The sequence below is a fragment of the Zingiber officinale genome, unplaced genomic scaffold (genome assembly GCF_018446385.1).
Source record: "Zingiber officinale cultivar Zhangliang unplaced genomic scaffold, Zo_v1.1 ctg61, whole genome shotgun sequence".
NCBI classification, from domain to species: Eukaryota; Viridiplantae; Streptophyta; class Magnoliopsida; order Zingiberales; family Zingiberaceae; genus Zingiber; species Zingiber officinale.
In genome coordinates this window covers 412086-433467 of record NW_024589959.1, presented here as the reverse complement: position 1 = coordinate 433467, position 21382 = coordinate 412086, and the positions used below count along the sequence as shown (strand labels likewise).

At 35.7% G+C, this 21382-nt stretch overlaps 3 protein-coding genes across 4 annotated transcripts; 1 reads left to right on the top strand and 2 right to left on the bottom strand.

Moving 5' to 3' along the window:
* Positions 1-10353: 10353 nt before the first annotated feature.
* Positions 10354-11306, bottom strand: LOC122037530 (transcription factor CSA-like). Its single transcript, XM_042597039.1, has 4 exons — positions 11250-11306; positions 11085-11187; positions 10592-10993; positions 10354-10502 (listed from the first exon to the last, which is right to left on the bottom strand). Exons 1-4 carry the CDS (start codon positions 11304-11306, stop codon positions 10354-10356), a joined length of 711 nt encoding a protein of 236 aa, XP_042452973.1.
* A 2946-nt stretch (positions 11307-14252) lies between these two features.
* On the top strand, positions 14253-17245 carry LOC122037520 (kinesin-like protein KIN-10C). Of its 2 annotated transcripts, XM_042597029.1 has the most exons (9): positions 14253-14354; positions 14576-14656; positions 14744-14838; positions 15015-15036; positions 15111-15176; positions 15368-15406; positions 15595-15638; positions 15748-15806; positions 15871-17245. In XM_042597029.1, the coding sequence occupies exons 2-8, from the start codon at positions 14618-14620 to the stop codon at positions 15755-15757; spliced, it is 315 nt and encodes a 104-aa protein (XP_042452963.1). In that variant the 5' UTR covers positions 14253-14354; positions 14576-14617; the 3' UTR covers positions 15758-15806; positions 15871-17245. The 2 variants fall into 2 exon arrangements, with proteins under 2 accessions (XP_042452963.1, XP_042452964.1); XM_042597030.1 differs by having other exon boundaries at positions 14284-14656; positions 14744-14790.
* A 2261-nt stretch (positions 17246-19506) lies between these two features.
* On the bottom strand, positions 19507-21176 carry LOC122037519 (WUSCHEL-related homeobox 11-like). The gene is made up of 3 exons (XM_042597027.1): positions 20475-21176; positions 19938-20113; positions 19507-19807 (listed from the first exon to the last, which is right to left on the bottom strand). Exons 1-3 carry the CDS (start codon positions 21025-21027, stop codon positions 19790-19792), a joined length of 747 nt encoding a protein of 248 aa, XP_042452961.1. The 5' UTR covers positions 21028-21176; the 3' UTR covers positions 19507-19789.
* Positions 21177-21382: the final 206 nt, after the last annotated feature.

Sequence of the window (21382 nt, the reverse complement as noted above, 5' to 3'; positions counted from 1 at the left end):
ATGTATTCACGATCGGTGGGGGAGCAGTATCTTGGAAATCCACTAAGCAGACGTGCATTGCTCGGTCAACTATGGAATCTGAGTTTATAGCACTAGACAAAGCAACTGAGGAAGCTGAATGGCTGCGGAACTTCTTGGAAGATATTCCGAGCTGGGAAAAACCTGTACCTGCCGTATTGATCCACTGTGATAGTCAATCGGCGATTGGAAGGGCACAGAGTAGTATGTATAATGGGAAGTCAAGACATATACGTCGTAGACATAATACCATTAGGCAGTTGATCTCGAATGGAGTGATTGCAATCGACTATGTTAAGTCCAAAGATAATTTGGCAGATCCTCTTACGAAGGGGTTGAGTCGAGATCAAGTATATCGCTCATCAAGAGGAATGGGATTAAAAATCTACAACTGAAAACGATGAAGTGGAAACCCAACCTTGTTGATTGGAGATCCCAAGATCTTGGTTCAATGGGACAACAAAGTTTCAAAGTTGTGGTTCAGCACAGGAGATAGTTTATCTCTATCCCAATCCTAGGATGAATTTGTGCTATCCTACCTCATGTAGTGAGGTTAAGCTTATGCTTTTAGTGACTTCTATACCTTATAAGGTGGAGTATGGTAGGATACTCTTGATAGAAGTGTCACCTATGTGAGTGTGAAGACAGGCCGCTTCAATGAAACACTCATGAATCCAAGATGGTGTCCATGGCCAAAACGGAACCAACCATGAGAACCTAAAGTAGGTGAGATAGGTCTCTGTGTGGGTGTTATTGTCTTAGTATACACAAACAGCTGAGCAGTTCAAGACATCACGTTCACTGCGCAGCCTAGTATACTCGATAGCATTCCACTACGGAAGGTTCAAAGCCACAAGCTACCTCTCCCGATGCAGTGACTTATCGATTGGACTCTTGTAAAGTGTCAGCATGCATACACGCATTACATTAATTTCCATTCATGTGGGGGATTGTTGGATATTGGGGCCTAAATGGACCAATACGATTGTGAGGAGGAAAAATCGGAAGCCATCAATTGTTGAAAGTCGTAATTGACTTCAAAATTGAAATCTACGTTTCGCGTAGATAGATTTAGACTATTAATTTGCTCAAAACCGATTAAGGGTGAATGAGAAATTAATGTTCAAAGTCGGCCCAAAATAATGTTGGTTATTCATTAAGGAAATGCAAGGGAGAATAGTCCCACATCGGAAATTTCCGATGTGCATTCCTTACTTATTAATGATGTTGACTGATTGGAGTTAACTCAGAAAAGTACCAGGTACTCTCTGCTCAGGGGCGAGCAGGTGCTCGCACCTGTGAGCCCGCCACCCGCCACGTGCGCAATGGGCGCAATGGGCGCAATGGGCGCTTTGTAGGCGCACTTTGCACTTCGCATTGAGGAGCTTAAATTTATGCTCCAGGTGACATTGCAGTGCCTACATGGCACTTTTATGCTCCAGGTGACATTGCAGTGCCTACATGGCACTCGGGTGACGTGTCAGGCTAGTACCTGACATGGCAGTGCCTATGTGGCATCCTCGTGGGCAAAGGGAGATGACTGGACAGTTGGTTGGGCGAACGGATGACAGCCGTTGATCAACGTTGATCAAAGAAGTATAGTGGATCGCTTGTGATGCGATCTAGAGCGTTGGATCACAATGAGTCACGATCTGACGGCTTGGGATGAGACATGATCTGAAGCATCGGATCAATGGATCCAGATCCGATGGCTGATAGATCTGAGGGTCACAACTCTTAGATCTGATGGATGAGATTAAAGGGGCTATGTGAAGGGTTATAACTCTTCAGTCCGGACGGCCCAGATTAATCCACCCAAAGGTCACACCCCTCCCTAAAGCCTCTTCCTTCTGTATAAATAGAACCCTCCAGATTGGAATCAAATTACTCAACTTAATCTTCTCTTCCTCAAGTATTCACTCACTCATCTTGTGCATTCAAGAGTCCAAGAAGCCTACGAGAAGGTTCGCTGGTCTCGGAAGTCGGAGTGCTACGATTCCGAGACGATTGTCGTCGTTGTATCTTGGGAACGAATTGCAACAATCCGTTAAGCACCGTAGCGGAGCAATATCGTTTACGGAGATAGTGTCGAACACTAGCCTCGACGATCAGTTTGCATACTCCGGAATTTACCGGATTCAACAGTCCAACAGACACCACTCAAAACTGATGAATAACACAGAATTAAGCATGCTGAATTCAGTCGCCGATGACAATGATAACAATATTACAAACCAAAAGATCCTTCTATCTAAAATACCTCAATGCACTAGCAAATGCAAGGGTTGTATTTTCACCTAAGCTCAATCTACAAGTGATGGATATAAAATTGAAAATAAAAAGACCCATGAAAAAACTAAATGATCATTGTGAGTAAGCCACAGTCGACATAAGAAGTTCAATCTAAACAATCTTCAGGACGTTCTCTCTTTCTTCTTCAGAGGGGCTGACTTTTTTTTTAACTGGTGCTATTGTAACTATCAGAAACGATCATAGTGTGGGCTGTACTGGGCTATAGCCCAGCCCTGTTTCCTAGTAATTTTTTATATAAAGGTTTTAGGGGGCGTTTGGTTAAATGATGAGAATGACTATGAGTATGAGTTTGATAGTAGGGTGGAATGGAAATAGAAATGGAAATGAAACTCATCAAGTTATATGGGTTTGGTTGATTCCATAAATCTAGTAATCATTCTTAAAATATCATTCCCAAACTCATAATCCAAACACTATCTTTTACTATCATTCCATTCCCTCATTCCTAAACCCATCAACCGAACACCTTAATTTTTTTTTTTAAGGTTTCAGTTTTAGTTTTAGGTTTAGGTTTTTTGCAACAAACATCTCCACGGCGACGAGGCGAGTCAAGCGACGAGATCTCCACGGGCCACGGCTGACGAGTCTCGAATCTCAGCTACTTCTTCAGTTCTTCTCTCTAGCTTGCTCCTACCCTGCCATCGTGCCGCGCAAAGCTTTGGTTGTGACTCCTACCGCGTGCACCGCCACTAGAGGCTCCTGCTTTTCCACGATCATGGCGCATCCACTGCCGTGGCCAAAGCATTGCAAGGCAGGGCTGACAAATTACAGATAAACGAATATGTGAAACATTGAGCGGTTGTGGTTTGTTTCATTGTTTGGTAATCTTAATCTATTAAACAATGATTGGTTTTTTCTTTCTTGTTTCTTTTTCATTTTTAGTCTTTTAGCAATATGTTAAACGGTGAGGGGTTTGTTTTGAAACAGCGAGGGGTTTGTTTTGAAATATTGAGATATGTGAAACAGTGAGATAGTGAGATATGTGAAACAATGAGTGATTTGTTTTACCAATAGGAGATGTGCTGTCAATTTTTTTTTTTTTAACTGTACTTGGTGGAGAACGGAGATGCTATGAAATGAAAAAGGAAGCTATATTGAAATTATTGTTATGTCTTATTATTCATTTGAATTTTTGTTTCTTACCCTCGTTTTTGTCTCTTGCATTCTAGGTTTAAAATTGTGAACGGTGTGATCTTAGTTGGGTATCGAGGCTTGCTTACGTTGGATTTTAATCTAAAAAAAGTAAGTTTTTTTTTGTAATTTTGTTATTTTCTAATATGAGTTATGATCAATTATTATTTTAAAGTTGCTTTCTTTGTAAATTATGTTATTTTTTGAGTTCTGTAACTCTTAGGGTTTTATTTTTGAATAAGATCGTAATTTATATTTTATCTCAATATATTCTCATACAATTCATTATCCTTTTGAGCCATTGATTAATTATTACTTGTTTATTTATATGACTGTTATTTTATTACTTATTTTGGGATAACTATTGCAAAATGGAACATTAGTCTGCTGTAAAAAAAAAGGAAAGATATCCTCTTTCTTTAAGAAGAGAAGATCATCAAATTAGTGAAAACACTTCAATTTCCACCGTCCCTACAATGCAACATCAATATAGTAAAAGTCTTCCAATTCCTAGTGTCCAAATTCCTACTATTTTCTGTCCTAGTAACTACCATCAGTCATCTTTTACTTGTATTGAACGAGATCAAGGAAAAAGAAAATAAATATGTGAATATCATGTTAATGTACGAGATGAAATAAGACGTTCATATCTAAAGATGAGACCTTATCAACCAAATATGTTAGAGTATTTAGCTACAAAATTTGGAAGTCAAAATCATCGATTTCATAAAAAATAGTTCTAGAAATTTCATTGGTTAAAGTATTCACCTTCAACAAATAAGGCATATTGCTTTTATTATTTTCTTTTTCTGAATGAAGTTAATTTGTCTAATATCTCACCATTGGTCAAGGATTTGACAATTGAAAAAGGATAAATCAAGGGAAAACATGTGCATTTCTTGCCCATATTGGTTCTGCAGCCTCTTCGCCTCATACTATGTGCGAGAGAAGATTGAAAATTTGATAAAACCCTCATAGCATATTGATAATGCGATGCATGTTCAATCTCAAGAGGAAAAGGAGAAAATTGTTTGCGTTTGAGGACCTCAATTGTAATTGTTCACTGGCCATCACTTTAAGGTTATGCCTTTAGAGGTAACGATGAATCTCTATCTTCATCTAATCGTGGAAATTTTCTTGAATTGGTAAAAAATTTTGCAAAAATGAGTACAAAAATTATTGAAGTTATATTTGAGAATGCTCTAAAAAATGCCCAATATATCGCTCTATAAATTCAGAAAGATGTTTTATATATTATGATCAATAGAGTAAGAAAGATGGTTCATGAAGAAATTGGAGATAAATGCTTTTGTATTCTTGTTGATGAAGCATGAGATATATCTAAATGGGAGCAAATGGTCATTATCTTGAGGTTTGTGAATAATCATGAGATTTTGATAGAAAGATTTTTTTACCATCAAAAGTGTTAGTGATACTACTTCATTGAATTTGAAAAAAGAGATATCAAATGTTCTTGTTCATTATGATCTTCAGGTTAAGAAAATTAGAGGTCAAGGATATGATGGTGCTAGCAATATGCATGGTGCATGAAATGAACTTCAGGCATTATTTCTCAAAATTATACCTATGCATACTCTGTCCATTGTTTTGCCCATCGATTACAACTGACATGGGTTTTTGTAACTAAGGATGTCAGTGTTATTTGGGAATCCTTTTCTCATTTGGATAATATTTCAATATTGTCACTTCTACTAAGCGCATTGTTGAGTTACATGCTGCACAGAGAAATGAAATTGAGTATATGTTGGCAATTGGAGTGTGATTTTGGAAGTGGCCCAATCAGATTGGTAATTTGCAAAGAGTAGGAAATACTCGTTGGAGTTCTCACTATGACTTTGTAAAAAGTTTGATAGGAAAGTACATTGCAATTTGTAAAGTTTTTGAAGTTCTTAGTGATTATTCACAAAATAGAAGAGCTAAGACTCAAGTTCGGGAGATTTATAGAAACATGACAAGTTTTGAATTTGTGTTCATTTTACACTTAATGCATAAAATTATGAAAACAACATATATTCTTTGTCAAATTCTTTAAAGAAAATCTCAAAATATTTTGACTGCTTTTACAGTTGTTTCTTCTACCAAAACTATCTTTAAAAAAAATGTGGAATTGTCACATCAGCGGTCCCCCTAGAGCCAGTCCTACGAATGTGGAGGGAGATAAATGCAGATACATAGCTGAAAGCACATGGTCGGGATGCTAACTCCAGGTAATGACACCCCGAAAATCGAACCTTCGACCTCTCAGCCACGAAACTATACGCCCCCAGCTGTGCTACACCTTTGGGACAAACTAAAACTATCTTTCAAGAACTTAGAGAGTGTGGGTGGGAAGAATTTCTTTATGAAGTGAGTTTTTTTGTTCGAGAAATGAAATTGATGTACCTGACCTTGATTGTCCATATAAGATTGGTCATTTTATATTGATGGAGTTAAATACTTGGTTCAATGAGTCATCAGTGGAACTTCTTTCTCTTAGTACAATTTTAGATCTTAAAAATTCATTTGACTCAATTAACATCGATGATATTTACAAGCTTGCAACGAAATTTTATCCTGAAGATTTCACAAATCAAGATATCGTTGCTTTGGAGTATGAATTGGTATATTATAAACTTGATAGGACGAAGATTTTGAAGGCTTCTACACTTTTGGATTTGTGTCAACAATTGATTGAGAGTGCGTTCAAAAGTTTATGTTATGTTGATTAGATTGATTCAGCTTATTTTGACGTTATCTGTTTCTACCGCTACTATTGAGCGAGCCTTTTTAGCAATGAAACATGTGAATATGTCACTTCACAATAATTGTGGTCCAACAACTATCAACAGATTTAACATTAAAGCATGATAGACCTTCTTACCTTGTTGGCGATCAAGTTTCATTATTCCAACTGATGAGCAGTTTAGTCATAGAATAATATTTTTTATAGCAAGGACCCTTCATCTAACTGTATAATCCCTGTTATTGTTTCTTTCTTGAACATAACATTAAATGTAGCCAAATCCTTATGAAGGTACTAAAATGAAACCAACCTAATAGGAAGCAGGGGACAGTACCGATTCTTTTGTCTCGCCCAATGACTTTTTGATCAATAGTTTTGTTGACGTGACATTGCTGAAGTCATTTTCTTCTCTTGTTCGGCAATAATTGATAGTTATTACACTTTGAAAATTCTAGTTTGTAATGAAAGAGATGCACACTTAAATTGAATAGTCTAGAACTGTAATGACAGAAAACAAACATGACCTCTGATGAGCTCTTGACATATTGTGATGTTTATGCTTCTTCTGAGGAATTTGATTAGTCTCTCTTGGCTCTTGCTATAGAGAAAGGTAATCTTGGAAAAGAGGCTGAAAACCTACATTTTGTTAGATTTGTTGTGTTGTTTTCTTTTTAGTTAAACGATTTGCATTTTTTTTTGTTCATTTTCACCCAACGTTTATGCTTGCATTGTCTTCCTGTGGATCCTCCTCGAAGCCCCCAAAGTTATATACTTATGTGCTTGTAGACAAGATATACTTAAATATTTTACTGATGTGTTACCGAGTATCTTAAGATTGTAGAGTATCTAGGAACAAGATTGATTAAAATTTCTAGGTCAAACATGCACTTGTCGAACTGTTTAAGAAAAGTGTATACACAAAACTAACTCTTGAGGAATCCTGTTTCGTTCATCTGCCAATTACATAAATTTGATCGTTAGTCCCATCATCCTTATAGTTTGCTGACCTAGTAAGAATTCTTATGAAATTTTTGTTTGAAGCCCCCCTTTAATCTCCCATACAACATTGTATTATTAATTATTTTGTTCACTCAAGAATTTGTTTGATAGCGAGAAATGATGACTTTCCAAGCATGAGTAGTCCCACACCAAGGTCTTGAAAATGACTATCTACAATCCATGTCTGTTTGCATTAGGAATCTGAATCATTGAAATTAATTTGCACATAGCATATATAACGTTGACCTATCTCTAATCTTTCACCAAGGCTTTATATGTTGAAGATCAATACCAATCCGTTAATGGATAAGAATAAAAATATATGGATAGAATTTAACCGATAGAAATTCGAATGTATAGTTCGGAGTATTTATCTTATTCAATAGATAGGACTTAACAGATAGAAATTAAAATATATGGTTGAGAGTATTTTTTTCATCCAATGGATAGGAATAAAAATTCTTTATGGATAGAATTTAGTTACTCCCTCCCTACATTCATGTTTCATCATCGAACGAAAAATAAAAGTGTAGAGTCTTCAAGTTGAAAGTTGTTCTTCATCTTCATTTTCTCTCTCTAAAATTGTGCGTGATCCTTAAAAGTATTGCAGTGTCTTTGAAATGTGGATATAATACAAGTAATTTATTTACTTGTTTATAGTCTAATTTTTTTAACAATTGTTATCAGAGTAGAACGATCAGGGATTATTCTTGGTGGAGTTATCTTGAATCGTGAGGAGGTTTATATTGTACAAGGTTGTTAATCAAACTTGTTCAGTATAATCAAAATTTTTCCGACACGATAGGCGATCTTCAAGTAGTAAGAGTCAAGAAGCTCAACAACAAAAACTACAACATGCGGACATGGAGTCCTACCTACAAGGTCAGGATCTTTGGGAGGTTGTTAGTGGTAGTGAAGCCATGCAGTCGGTAGAAGATGCCAATGACATCTTGCAAAAATGGTGGATCAAAGCAGGTAAAACAATATTTGTTTTAAAAATCACAATTGAAGAAGAAATGTTAGAGCACATCCGAGATGCCAAAACACCAAAGGAAGTATGGGATATCTTTGCTACACTCTTTCCAAAGAAGAATGTCCAAGATTGTAACTCCTGGAGAATGAGCTACTAGCAATAGGGCAACGTGACAAAACGATTGCCCAATATTCCACAAGGTAAAGTCGATATGTCGTGAAATTTCAGAATTAGATCCAACAACTCTTATTGGGGAAACTAAGATAAAGTGAATAATTATCTATGGTTTGAAATCAGAATATCGAGGATTTGTTGCTGCTATACAAGGATGGCCAACACAACCATCGCTTCTTGAGCTTGAAAATTTACTTGCATGTTAAGAAGTTATAACTAAGCAAATAGGAGAAGTCTCGCTAAAGGGTGAGGAAGCGCTATACATCAGTAAAAGTAAGGGCATCTTCAAGCACATTGATGATGGATCTAAAAAGAATGGTGACAAAGTGAAGAGCTATCAAGGAAATGTAGTTCATCATCCAAGGAGAGCCCCAAAGAATCACGCCGATAATAGAAAGTTTATTGGCGAGTGTTACAACTATGGGACGGTGGGCCACATGCTAAAAGATTGTCGGGCCAAGAAAAAGTTTATTCAGACTAATATTGCTACCTCCAATTCTAATCTGAATAGCGAAGATGACTGGGATGCCGAAGCCTTGTTCACTGTAGAGGAAAATTAAGTAGCTTTCATAACAATGTCAGACAAGATTAATTACAAAAATGACTGAATTGTAGATTCAGGCTACTCAAATCATATGACGGGTGACAAAGAAAAATTACAAAATTTGTCCGAATACAAGGGAACTCGTATGGTGGTGACAGCCAACAACTTAAGGTTACCAATAACTCATATGGGTAAGACAATAATTACGCCCTAATATAATTCTAACCGGGTGTCACTTCAAGATGTCTATCATTTCTCTAGATCTGACAGCTTATTCAGATGTTGACTAGATAGGTTGCCTCGATAACTGTCGGTCTACTACAGGTTATTGTATTTTTCTTGACAACACCCTTATCTCCTAGAATTCTAAGAAGTAGTTGCTGCTCTAGTACTGAATCATGGCGCATGCCCTACTGAATTATGCTGGCTCCAGTCACTTCTTGATGAGCTCCATGTTCCCATGTTACAAGCACCGGTACTCTGGTGTGACAACATTGGAGCCACGTTTCTCATAGCCAATCTGATTTTTCATGCTCATACGAAGCACATTGAGATTGACTTTTATTTACTCCGCGAGTGTGTTGCTCAGAAGCACTTCTCATTCAATACATATCTACCAAGGATCAGGTTGCATGCTGACATTTTCACAAAGGTCTATCCTCACATTGTTTTGCTCTTCTTCAGGACAAGTTCACGATGTGTGCCTCCCTGTTTCACTTGTAGAAGAGTATTAAGGGATATACTTCTCATGATTTTAGGGATTCTGGATCAGGTTTACAATTATCTCTAAATCCTTAGTGATTATATCTAATCATGCAAATTAAGGATCTATATTTATTTGTATTTATCATGATTCTACAAATGAAAAACCTTTACTTATCATTATTTTTTTAAAAATAGTATATCAATAGTAGTGGTTGTAGGATAAGAATTAATACAATATATCCTTCTATCAGTTATTTTAGGAAGACCTATGACCAGCAAGAGTAGGCCTACTTTGACATATCACCAAATATCTTGTTCAGGATTAACTATGATAGCTTAGAGTACCCACAGCAAGAAATAGTGACTGATTTGAAACCCCATACAGAATCTCATTGGTATCATCATGCATAGAAATAGAAATTGAATGAGAATATATGATAAATACGGAACATAAACAATATGTTAATGAATATCTAAAAGAACGAAATAGTTGCAGCAAAGGTTTCACTCTCCATTCATCATGTTTCTCGACGCTTCCAAATAAAATATCCTCATTGGTATCATCAGAATGCACCGTAGGTGTAACAAGAAAATATTATAACTATGAAAAAAGTCAAACAGTATAAATAAAGATAAAAAAGAACAAAATAGTTGCATTGCATTAAAAGTTTCGGTTCCCATTCATCGTCAATCTTGTCACTTTTGAAATCTCTTTATCTCTCGATCGATTTCTGTACATCGAGACCCATTTTCCTATGTTGCACCGACGCCAAGAAAATCAATGAAGGGTAAGTTCATCTTATCCGTTGCGCAACGCGCTTCACCATGCAATCGTGCACTGTTACAGTCTGCACTCTCCTGGTTGCATTGATTCGCTGCACCCAACACCCTTTTCCCATATCCTATACAGATACAGAGATAATCCACAGAATACATCAGACTTAAACTATGAAAAATTAAGAGTGAACGAGTGAAATGGAAACATTGTTACCATTTCGGAGAGCATGGAGATGTGTATGATGAGAGCTGCATCTGAAGTGGAAGGAACCAGCGGTGATGGTGGGCTCACCACTGCATGAATTGTAGTTGCAGCTGTTGGCAATCACCACCTCCTTTTTCTTCTTGGTGATGGCTTGGGTCTTGAAGATGAGGAGCTTCCTCCTCCTGTAGCAGCCATGGGAGGAGTTATCCCTTTTCTTCCTGTCCCTGATGACGTGCCAGTGATTCTTGACTGCATTGTCTGTTCTTCCAGGGAAGAGCTTGGCAATCAGTGCCCATTTGTTGCCATACACCCTGTGGGCTGCAAGAAGTTTCTCCTCTTCTTCCTCACTGAACGCCCTTCTGTTGATCCTTGGGTCCAGTTGGTTGAACCATCTTAGCCTGCAACTCTTTCCTGCCAAATGCAACAATATACATCAAAATTCAATGAGATAAATAATAATTAAAAAAAAAAAGAGAAATACTTTTGTTGTTGGAGCATGCACCTGATCTACCTGGCAGCTCCTCAGCTATGAGGTTCCAATTTTGTGGTCCATATTGGTAGACCAACTGCTTCAGCTTGGCATCCTCAGCTGGCCTCCAATGACCCTAATACACACCCTCTGCTGCTGCTGCTGTAAATTCTCATGAAATCCCCAACCCTGCTCAACACTTGCAGCCCTGCATATCTCATTCTCATTTAAGGTTTTCACTTCCTCTCTACCCATTTCTTTCTCTTCGACCCAAGTGCTAAAGGATCTTTCTGCCAAACACTAGCTGACGATGAGTATTAGTAGTTTGGAAGAGAAAGTTGAGGAGGAATGGTGTTATAAAGCAGCAGGAATAAGACAGCTATAGAGAACCCAAAGAAAGAAAACAACCTTGGAGCTCCATGTGATTGTAAATTAATATGCGAGTTTATGGTTCACTTAGTCTGAGACAGTCAGACATGGAGTTGTGGCGACTGCGTTTGGGGTGCGTATTGCCAACATATTGTTTGTGTAATGCCAACATAAACAATATTCTTTTGCAAGTGATGATCAACAAATCTTTGATGAAGTGTCTTCCCAAGTGAAAGTTAACACTGGAAAGAAACATCAACTTTCATATCAAAGAATCCAAGTTATCTTCAACGACCACTACACACTTTCATCAATTGGAGGAGCTCACTATATGGTGGTGTTTAATGAGTATACTTCATGAAAAGAGAATTAGAAACTTTAGACATGTTCAAAGAGTGAGGGGTTGCAGTGGCATTTTCAATGTTGTCCTTTTTTTTTTTTTTTGTCAAGCTGATAAAATAAAGAAAGTTAACTCTACCCTTGGTTCCTTTTTTATCCTTGTTCTTTTTCCCACTTCTTCCGCTTAAGTAAACACTAGTCCATCAAACAAATTCTTTAGATTATTACCACTTGGTCAAGAATTGATGCTGCTCCTCGATTCATTCATATTGCTCCCCATAAATTTGTGTGTTTTTAATCGCTTAGCTTGCCCCCATTAAGTTGACTAGTTGCATATTTTACTCAATGGGTCACATTAATAATTCACTTGTCCAGGTTTTTAAGCAAATGAGTCAACCCTATTTCATTGTGTCAAATTTTACTGCAAAACTTGTTCTCGAATTAAGAAGTAGCTAGCTAATTGAGTAACTTCATTGTCCAAAGACTATATTATATAAGAAAATTCTCCTAGGTTGACTTGTTCTAATGTTAAAATATGCCTTTCACCTAGTTCTTAAAAATATAAATCATTTAAGAAATGCTCATTGGATTCTAAATATGGTTTATATATAGGAAACAGGATTTACGAGGAGCCAGTTCTTAAGATTTGGAAGTCAATCCCAAACTAAGTGACCTAAAAGTTTCATATCTAATTACTTAGTTAAAAATTCCTTGTTATTCCACCTAAAGAACAAATATATACACTCACACCACTACAAGAATACCTTGAAATATCTATCGAATTAGTGATAGTGTATAAATTTTGTCACCAAATACCAATAGAAAAATCGACACGTGATAAAAATCTTAAAAATTTTATTCTCAAATTTAGTGATGGAATTTATATTCCGTCACTAGATTAGTAATGGAAAATTAATACCGTCGCTAAATTAGAGATGGACTATAAATTCCATCACTAAGTTGAAGACAGAATTAATATACCATAGAAAAACTAGATAATCAACATCAAAAAATTCATCGTTGTGGTAGAAAAATCGACTTAAAAATAACTAAATAGATTTTTAAATAGTCTTTAGAATCCTAACTCCAACTCTGAAAAAAATAAAAATAGCTTAAATTATATAAAAAAAAGAGTAAAAATCTTTTGAACCTTCAAAAATACTTTATACGATGTTTTTTTGGATCTAAATATAGTGGTTACGATTTTATTTAATAATTAACAGTAGATCTTTGAAATTTGTTGATTTAATATATTATAAATCTCATTGTTCATCTTGAATTAAAGTTAGAGTCGCTTAAAGTTTCTATTTATCCTATTCTGTTCCGATCTCTCCGATTATGCTTTGATTACATTACAAAAATGACCCGGTACACATAATCTATTTGTTGTTATGAAGTTCAGGATGGTATGTTTCGGATGGTACGATCCTACATTCAGGATAGAGATTTTACAAATATGGATCCAGCGGACACGGACTATGTCTTATTAATTATAATGAAATATGTAATTATGCTTAACTTAACGACGGAGGCATATTAATGAAAGATTTGGATGCAGCTAATAAAGTGATTTGACTCATGCGTGATACCGTCCTCGGAAAGTGATACGACGCATTGCCATGTCTATCAGTGCCTCAATCGTTTGTCCATTTCAATTTGCATTTTTTCCTTACGAAGCCAAACATCCTATTACAGCATCTCCCATGCAAATTTTTTAAAATATTTATAAAATTAAAAAAAATTCAACAAAAAAATTCTAATAAATAAAGAGATAAGTTTTGAGATTTTTATTTTAAGAAAGGATTTGATTTTTTAAATCTGTTTTTTCTTTGGATGATAGAATTATTAATCATTGAAAAATTAATATTATATGTTTGACTTTTTAAACTATTAATTATTTTATTTAATAATGAAATTATATATTTTTCTTTTGAAAATAAATATATTTGATAAATTAAAAAATATAAATAATTATAATTACATTAAAATTCATAAGTTAATTAAATATTAAATAAAAATTATAAATTAAATTAAATTAAAATCATAAGTTCATTAATTTATTAATTAAAAATTACAAATAAATTAAATGAGAATTAAATAAAATATTAAGTAAAAATTATATAGAGATATTAAATGAAAAAATAATAAATAAAGATGTATGACTTATAAAAAAATTGTATGGAGATTTTTTTGATAGTAGGGAGAATAGTAAATTTTTTCACTTTTAATGTTACATTAATGTGATATATTAAAAATTAAAAAAAAAACTTAAGGTGAAGTTTAACAAGATGCCTTTATTCTTCTGTAAAGTCACAGCCATTAAGACAATCGGACAATCTCGCTTCTGCGGGTCATGCTGCTGTCAGTGATCGATCTCTAGCATGTGACTCGTAGAAAAGATCTCGTATTCATTCGCTATCCTGCAGGCGCAATAATGTCGCTCGATAATGTCACTTCGTTCATATTTATTTATTATGAGCGAGCGTGTTTTCTGCTTCCCGTCTTCTTTATAAATAACCATCGTCGACCATTTCCTTCTGCCAAAGTCCACCCTTCTTCTCAACATTCTGCATGCGTATCTTCTGTTGCATTCTGGTTCGTTTCATTCGAATCCTTTTAATTCTTTAACATGCCATATACGTAATCTTCTGATGATTCTTATTGAAAATGGCTACTTCAAGTTTTGGAATCTGTTTGATCCTGTTAGGTTTAGTTTCTCTTGCTCTGGAGGACCCTGTTGTTAGAATTGTATTTGATATTGTGGGACTTGTATTAGATTCAAAGTTGTTGGATGACACAGTTGGTTAGTGTGACAGATTTTCTACCAAGTATTTCTCAAACATTAAGGGATTCAATTAATGGGCGACAACCATCGAATACCTCCTGCAAAATTACAGGTCGCGGGTTAGCTGACTCGATTAATAATTATTTACATTTGTACTTTTATTTCGCAGACACCTAATTCTTTTTTTTTTTTTGTATAGGAGTTAATGGAGGAGGAATTTCTTGAATTTTTCAATGGTGCTACCAAGAAAGTTTGTTTTTTTCATATTAATTTAATAAATTTATATTTGATAAGGTCAGTAATTGTTATAATTATTTGGGTAGTAAGTTTTTTAAATGTTTCTTTTGTGATTGTTATTAAATATTCGTATTTTAGACATCATGGAAATAATGTTATCTAATATTTGAATTATGAATTATTCTTTTGGTGTTTAAATATTTGATGTGTTTTTTTTTCCTTTTATATTGTAGGACGGAACTGAAGAAAATAAAGGTATATTTAAAATTTTATTTTTTTTTCTCATTTTAAAGTCGAATAATTTATTAAAATTTTAATTCATTGGGTAGGCCATCGGAAAAAATGCAACGTACATTCTGGAGCTTCGGGAAGACACGCCAAACCCTTTTCAAACCGTAAGTTTCATGAAATAATTGTGTTAATTAAAATAAATTTTTTTATCTTATTTGTTAAAAGAGATATGAGGATAAAGATAATGATAGAATTTATTCTTTTTAGTTTGTTAGTCTTTGATTGTTATAAAATATATATTAATACTTTTTATTTCATTTAAAGTAATATTAAAAAAATGCGTTACACTTTTCAGATGAATGACGTCAAAGAATTGGGTTTCTCTACACAACAGGTAAATTTTATTTATTATTTTATATAAAAGTGATAGATTTGAAAATAAAATTATGGATTTATTTTTTTTTATAGATCATGAATATTAGTTGTTTTTTATGATCGTTATCTGTGAGTATATAGCTGTAATTATTCTTAAATGATCAGTTTATGATCTTGAAATTGTCTTATGTTTTATTTTTGATTCAGATGAATTCGATGATAACTCAAATTCTCCGTTTCCGTAATTTCTGGTGTGTTTTTTTTTTCTCTTCCTGACTTCTGTAATATAATTTATGTGATAATCTTCGGTATTTTTCGTAAATTATTTTTTATAAAAATTAATCACTATCTTTGTTGCAGGAATTTTTAGTGTTGACGTGGCTGTTATCTCCTCAAAATCTCTGATCAAACCATGGATGGTATAAATAAGTTAGGATATAATGTTTGTAATAGATTCTGGTTTAAATCAATTGCTTCTAGCAGGGAACAGTTGAAGCCATCTACGGAGTAGCCTCTAGGTGCCTTTCCTTATCAGCCGGATCCTTAACTAGAGATCGAGATGAGGAAGAACCCGATTCCCCCCGGTTCTCCTGCTCCAACTTTTGGATCCACCTCTCGTACAGTTCAGGTTGAATAGCACTTGCGCTCTTCTCTTTTTGCTTGGCATACTTCTGCAAAGACAGCGAACTCATGAAAGAAGTAGACTTACTCAACTCTTGACCCACTAGGTCTTCATGTCAGATGCTCCATCTGAACTTCAGTCAGTTGTTAAGTCCTGCGAATTCAACTAGATTTTTTGCCAGATATCATCCTATCTGATCTTCTTGTGCGGTTATCAGGTCTTCCAGACTTAACTGGACTTTAGCCTGGTGTTAGATCCTATCAAGTCTTTTAGTCATGCACACTTGGTAAACAGGTTAGAAAACACAACATAACTTTAAATTATTTGCAATTCATCAAAATCTGAGTTTGACTTATTGATGCTAATTGCACCAATATTCTTGGCTACCGGAATTGGAGTGGTTCCTTCCCTCCATGACGCTAATATAATGTTTTCCCCTAACTTGAAGGGTATATGTATTCTTCCACCCATCATGAATAGCACTATGATCATATTGCTAAGGTTGCTAATAATAGTTGGCATGCATTTATAGCCACCATATCACACCAAGCACTAGCAAAATATTTTCCAATTGAAAAAGACATGAGGCATCGTCGATCTATAGTTACCTCACTCTCTTTATTCATCCAAGATAACTTGTATAGTTTAGGATAACGGTCCATTTTTAGCTATAATTTTTGGACGACATCAGCGAAGATTACATTTTCACAACTGCCGCTGTCGATGATTATTTTACAGACTTTATTGGCGATAGTGCAAGTAGTATGAAAAATATTGATTCTCAATTAATTTTCCTCTAAATCACCCTTAGGAGTCAGCAGACTCTTACAAACAACCAATATCTCTTGGCCATCACCATAAATCACCTCATCAGATGCATCAGATTCTGGGTCGCCAATTGCTTCAGTTTCTTTTTCTATGTCGTCCTTGATCAATAGATTTTTGCTTTTCTAATTAGCAGGAGCAGATTTTTTGCATCGGTTAGCCTTATGTCCCTATTCGTAACAATAATGACATGTGATAGGAGCATTAGGTTTAACCTGTGAAGGTTACTGTGGTATAGAGTGTGAGCCTTGAGGATGAAATGATCGATTGTTTTGGTCGCCCCTCATCATTGGCTTTTGGTTCTATTATTTTTCAAAAACTAGTGCGTGCTAGTAGACTTCAGACACTGTCAAAAATGAATGAAAGCTAGGGGCATCTTATAGGGGCTGACACAATCCCCCTATGTATCGTGCGATCCTTTGCTCCTTCGTCTTGAATAGGTCATTTCAAGCGATCAGTTGGTGGAACTCTTCCATATAATCGTCGACCAATCTTGCGCCCTATCGCAATGAGTGAAGTCATAAAAACATAATTTGGCTGTAGCCTCTAGGTAGAAAGTGACCCTTCAACTTCTTCATCTTCTCCCAATCATTTATTTTGAACTTGCCCTACATATCCATGAACACCGCATCTATTTCCACCATGCTTATACTCGTCCCTTGAGTTTGATGACAATCAGCTTCACCTTCATCAAATTTGGAACCTGCTTATATTCAAAGATTCGTTCCATTTCATTAGGTCTTGGGGTCGAAACTTGATGGCGTGGCTGGTAGTCACCCGTGACTTACCTCCTCCGTGTTGGCTTAGGGACGAGTTGACGGGGGCTATGAAGGGTGAGAGAATCATCTTTTTTGCCACATCAAATACATCCAATTCAATTTGACAATGTGCATATATATACAAACACATTGTCACACATTAATATTTTTGCCCCCGGGACAAGGTGTCTTGATAAAGCCATTCAGTAATAGACTAGGCATTTGGAGTTCGAAACTCAACTGCGGTATATTATAGAGGATTTTCTCCCTAATGGGTAGTGTATCTGAGAACGTTGACTGTCAGGATAGTCCTCCATGTGTATTTTTTTGATTTACTCAGATGGTCCATAAAAAATTTCTATAGAATTAAATTGACCACTTTAGAATTAATTGTTGGATACATTGTGTCAACACACGCTACCAACTTTGGAATGCCAGACAATTATTCTAAGAAAATAAATAATAATAATTGATAGACCTCTTATTCTATTATTCTATAGTTACTTTGTTTTAGTAATAATTGATAGACCTATCAGACAAGTTTAAACTTTTCATTTCTAGTCCACAAATGTAATCAATATTTTATCAATCATATTGCAATGCATTTGCTTAAATAACAGAAAATTCATTTTTTTTGCGCGGTGAGCGTATTACTTTTATAAAAACAAGTCTTCTTGGGATGGGAGCTTCATTCTAAGATATTTTTCCATTTCTTTTCTCATGTCATTGTTTTTATTTCAGTGGGTTAGGCAATTAAATTTGAACTGCACGTACGTATGTTCTTCTCTTCTATATGCTCACCTACTGTCGTGTTTGTTTTCATCTGGTGATATCAGAGGTAGTGGCTTCGGTTTACACAAGATAGTAGATGCATTGACTACTTCAAGAGATAGATGGGAGCCTCCATTGTCTGCCTTTTCATGTTGATCCTACTAAAAAATATTAATCACGAGTAAAATGATGACCATCCCCAGGGCGCAGTTTGTGATTAAGTCATGATATAAGATCTCTCAAATGGGCCTACCATTTAGTAATAATAACAAATTGGTTGTGTTTGATCATAGAAAATTAAGGACAATTTATAAGGCCTTTTTGTTGTAGGAATACTAAAACAACACTAAATTGAAATAATAAACTATCCAATATTGTACCTTCATTAATCAATTGTTCTTTTATATGTTATGCATTGGCATAGATATAGTTAGAATAAGACTTTATATGTTATGCTTGTCTGAGTGTGTGTAGAGGTCTGATACCGCCAGCGTAGGCTTAGCAGTTCTTCCCAGTCACGTGGGGGTCTGTTCTCTGAAGCCCGTGCGACAGCAACGTCATAGTTTCCTCCCCGTCAACACTAACGACACTTCATCCGACCTTCGTTTGACTCAGACTCCGACAAGATCATCTGCCTTTTCAAGTTGATCCTACTAAAAAATATTAATCACGAGTAAAAATGATGCTCTTGCATACTGTATCAAAATTAAAATGATGATCATCCCCAGCACACAGTTTGTGATTATGTCATGATATAAGATCTCTCAAATAGGCCTATCATTTAGTAATAATAACAAATTGGTTGTGTTTGATCATAGAAAATTAAGGACAATTTATAAGGCCTTTTTGTTGTAGGAATACTAAAACAACACAAAATTGAAATAATAAACTATCCAATATTGTACCTTCATTGATCAATTGTTCTTTTATATGTTATGCATTGGCATAGATATAGTTAGAATAAGACTTTATTGTTGTTATTGTATTGACACAAATATTCATATATAGTCAGAAGATTGCTCCATATACAATTAACACACGCACATTAATTGTAAATTAAACATTATTCTGATCTTATAAATCAAAATTTCATTAATTATATTGTAGCAGCAACCTCTTAATCTTAAGAACATTGGTGCAGGATTACAACACAGAAATGATTTGAATATGGAATATAATGCCAGCATTATTTAACAAGGCTAATGTCTATATATAGCTATTGCCACTCAAACTCTGGAATATAATTCTGCTACCAGTGAAAATGTATGAAAAGCTTCAACAATTTATCATATACATGATGCAGCTGGGTACTATATATAATCTTCAACCGCCTCTACAATCAAGTAGTACTCCAAGTAGAAACCTACAAGGTTATGATAACATGCTTTTGGCTCACTTGGTACGTTTCTGATGCAGCTTGCAATAGTCAAGTAGATGAAGAAACCTGAAATATAGTAGTATATATATATATAAAGATTGTTTCAGAGTGAAAACCAATATAATTACGAGTGATCATAGTTTTAATGCAATAATTAATGAAGAGCTAGCTAGCTATCCAGAAGATCATATCCGACCAAGAAGTAGCTTTCACCCATTTGCAAGCTCTGCATTAGGAATCCATACTCATTGAGTGGAACAACTTCTCCAGAGGAATGGACAAGCATCCAATTATAACCAAACATTGATCTCATGTCGAACGTCCCCCTTGGCACCTCCGAGAGGACTCCATTGATGAAGACTGTGATTGTTCCTACAGCAATTGGTGGAGTTAATTGATAGCATTCGTACTAATACACTGGAAGAAAAGTTGCATGAAATATTAGTCCTGCCAACACATACTCAATACTTGAGATTGAAGTGGAGTCGTTCACTTTTGACATATCTAACTCATGTTTGAGTAATTAATTATAAAATTAAAGGTAGAATGAATTAAAGCATTGGAGCTAGCTATAGAAAATCTTGCACCCAATATTAGCTTGAATTTAATATCAAATCTAATGAATAAACAGGGGGAAATGGAAGCATGTTATATTACATCAAAAGAGAGAATCTAGCAAGCAAATCGACTAATTAAATTCTTCACATAAAACATGCTCTGTTCAATGACTGACCGGAAGGTTGATGTTGCAACTGGGGTGCCGCGCCAGAAGAGCGCTCAAAGGGATTCATATCCTGAGTTCTTCTCTGAGAGAATCCCATGTGGCTAGAGATCGATAAAAGATCACCTCCCGACGATGACGATGAAGAAGAAGAAGAAGAAGGTGCATAAGGAAAGAAGCCCACAGAAGAGGAAGCGAAGGAATCATTCACAGCCGTGGCAGTCGAGGCCGAGGAGGAGGAGGAGGAGGAGGAGGAGATTACATGCTGATCCTGTGAACTTGCAACTGCGGCCGCGAGGCCAGCCTGCAGCTGCCGCTGTCGGCGGCGTGACCGCGACCGGCGGTTCTGGAACCAGTAGAAGACGTTAGCGTCGCCCACCGCGCCAAACTTCTCCAGGAGGCTGCGGATCCTCGCCGTCTCCTCCTTAGGCGGGTTGACCATGCCGCTGTTGAAGATGGACTCAAGAATCAGTATCTGCTCCGGCTTTGGCGTCCACCGGGAGCGGACGGCCGGCTCGAGGACCACTTGCTCCTCTTTCTTGTCATTTGGGGGTTGGTCTCCCATGGATGCCTATCAATTAGAGGAAAGATATCCTTGAATCAAACAACATGGGGATAAATAAGGCAGTATAAATATGAAAAATAAAAATAATTTTTTTTTAAAAACTTATATATCCCCTGCTCCCTGTGGGGGCTTTCTATTCAATTTCAATTATTAACCAACACAAGGGATCGGATCGGATATATATAATATATCTGAGATGAATTAATTAGCATGCAATAACAAAAATTAAGGAGATGAAAAGGGGGAAGAAGCATCCAAGTCGATGGTCAAGAAAAGAACAACACAGCTAGCTATATATGTGAATATAATAGGATATTAGGGCTGACGTACAAGTCGGGGGACATGAAAAGAAAAG